The 2,634-nt window shown below is 48.4% G+C and overlaps 1 protein-coding gene across 1 annotated transcript in view; it reads left to right on the forward strand.

The window, feature by feature from the left end:
- Window positions 1-612, forward strand: part of HS3ST3A1 (heparan sulfate-glucosamine 3-sulfotransferase 3A1) — a 33,708-nt gene extending 33,096 nt beyond the window's left edge. The window contains exon 3 of the mRNA XM_027898075.1: window positions 67-612. Within this exon, the coding sequence (XP_027753876.1) occupies window positions 67-612 (546 nt within the window). The remainder of the gene's footprint in view (window positions 1-66) is intronic.
- The last annotated feature ends 2,022 nt before the right edge of the window (window positions 613-2,634 follow it).

The following is a 2,634-nucleotide window of genomic DNA, read 5'->3' on the forward strand; positions in this document are numbered from 1 at the left end:
ATGCCCAGGACGCTGGAGGGGCAGATCACCATGGAGAAGACCCCCAGCTACTTCGTCACCAAGGAGGCCCCAGCCCGCATCTCCTCCATGTCCAAGGGCACGAAGCTCATCGTGGTGGTGCGGGACCCCGTGACCAGAGCCATCTCGGACTACACCCAGACGCTCTCCAAGAAGCCCGACATCCCCACCTTTGAGAGCCTGACCTTCAAAAACAGGACTACGGGCCTGATCGACACCTCGTGGAGCGCCATCCAGATTGGCATCTACGCCAAGCACCTGGAGAACTGGCTCCTCTACTTCCCCATCGGGCAGATCCTCTTCGTCAGCGGGGAGAGGCTGATCAGCGACCCCGCGGGGGAGCTGGGCAAGGTCCAGGACTTTCTGGGCCTCAAGAGGATCATCACCGACAAACACTTCTACTTCAACAAAACCAAGGGCTTCCCGTGCCTGAAGAAGGCGGAAGGCAGCAGCAAACCCCACTGCCTGGGCAAGACCAAAGGCAGGACCCACCCCGACATCGACCAGGAGGTGGTGCAGAGGCTGCGGGACTTCTACCGGCCCTTCAACATGAAGTTCTACCAGATGACGGGGCAGGACTTTGGCTGGGACTGAGGCTGAGAAAAAAAAAAATAATTTAAGAAAAGGAAAATATAATATAATATATATTTTTTTTACGTATCAGTAGAGGGGGGGGGAATACAGAGAAAAAAATAATAGTCATGCTGAAACATGATTTGCTCTGATTTATTCTTTTCTTTCACCGCTGCTTTGTTTTCTTGCTTCTCTCAGAGAAGAGGTGATGGGTCCACCCACAAAAAGGAGGTTGTGAAGAGCGACCTGGTGCTGTCCACATCACCTGCAGCTCGGCTGCTTCCTTCAATGGGCCCAGGGTTTAGCACTGCCTCTGTAAAAGAAATGCAGGTGTAAAGTTTTTAGAAGTGGCAGGATCCTTGGAGGGGCTCAGAGTCTTCCTGAAAGGTCATCCAGATTTTGGCTCGCAAGTGCCATTTTAGGCCAGACCTCACCACTTTGGACAATAAAACAAAGGAGGCTTAATACCTAATTTGGCTTTCCAAACCTTACCTTAGGGGATTTTTTATTGCATGAAACATTTGGTCAATTTTTCTTCATTTATCCAATTTTTTGTTTTACTTTTACCCCCCCTAAATCAAGCTCTTTTCATCAACCAAACTTCTTTTTCCCCTTATGGAAGCCAAAACCAATAATCCTTTGTTTTGTTTTCAGACAAAATAATTTTGGTGGCCAAAAGTGAAAGGAAAAAAATTATTCTTTTGACTCTTGTGATGAAAATTGCCAGGTAGTCAAAAGGCCTCATTCACAGGAGCTGGCTCTAAACCAGAGTTTCCTTTTGCATCCCTTTTGATACACTGACAGCAGAATCCTTTTCCAAGGGGGGCCCCTCTGAAGGGATTTTGGGGATGGGAAGGGAAGGTCCACACTGAGGTGATGCTCATGGCACACAAGTCTTGAAGGTGATAGGGGACCCACCATCCCACCACACGTATGTAGGAAACTTCTCTGTGTCTGGCAGATCCAATTCAAGCCCTAATGATGAATATTTTAAGTTGTGCCAGTCTTAAATACAGTAGAGGAAGGGCTGGTTGGGAAAAAGTCAACAAAATGCATGTCCAGAAAGGGGAATGAAAAGATAATAGTTCTTTCCTTATTGAGAACTGAGTGGGAAGCAGGAACAAGAGCACTGGTTGTGAAGGGCTTTAAAAATTGTCAGGCAAAACCAATCTCCTTTATCACCTCTTTTTGGCTGGTGGAAATGTTTCAGCGATAGAAATCTATTAGTGAAGCACGATCTTGTGTTACCAGGGGCTCATCTATCTGCTGGCTCTTGATCTTCAGCATTTTCTGGACTAAAGGAGCACCCAGTCATTGCTTAAACACAACAGGAGGGTGAGTCCAGCTTTCAAAAGACCCTGATGGGGTAAAACCAAGTGGGGGATCATCTGGAAATGTGGTTAAGAAGAAGCCTGAGGATGAAGCTCACTGGCTGCTAACACACCAGCCAGGATCTTAATAAAATCACAACAGAGCAGAGATTTCAAGGAGTCCAAAGAGAATTGTATCTGGAATTATGATTTAACCCATGAGGGAGGCATTTCCACCTTGGCAAGTTAAGGAAAACAGCTTGGAGGTCACTCAGCCTCATGGCTCTGAGTCCACTGCAGGTGTTGAGCCACATCCCCTCCTGGTTACCCCAAGCCACCTTCCAACTCATCCTTATACACCTCCCTCTGTTCCCAAGGGTGCAGAGAGCCCTGGGACCTTCCTACCCCCTGAAGACACAAACCCACAGGGTTTTCCCAAGGCAGGCCCATTTCTAAGGGAATTAAAATAACTCCCCTAGTGTTGCAAGGCTCCAGGAGCTTCTCCCACTGCTGTCATCCCAAAGCTCTACCTGAGCCCAGGTTTCTGTGTCCCGACTGGTGACACAATGGGTTGGTGGCACCAAAGCTGGGCTGTGCTCAGCAGCTTGTCCTGGCCTGGCACAGCTCAGTACCACCCTCACCACCTCCACTGATCCCTTCACCCCCTTCCCACCATTACTGTTCCATTGTGTCCCTTTTTAAGCCCCTTTTTGGCAATGTTCATCTTGCCTAA

The sequence above is a fragment of the Empidonax traillii genome, unplaced genomic scaffold (assembly GCF_003031625.1).
Source record: "Empidonax traillii isolate 1590-97213 ecotype Southwest subspecies unplaced genomic scaffold, ASM303162v1 scaffold577:size403777, whole genome shotgun sequence".
Lineage (NCBI taxonomy): Eukaryota > Metazoa > Chordata > Aves > Passeriformes > Tyrannidae > Empidonax > Empidonax traillii.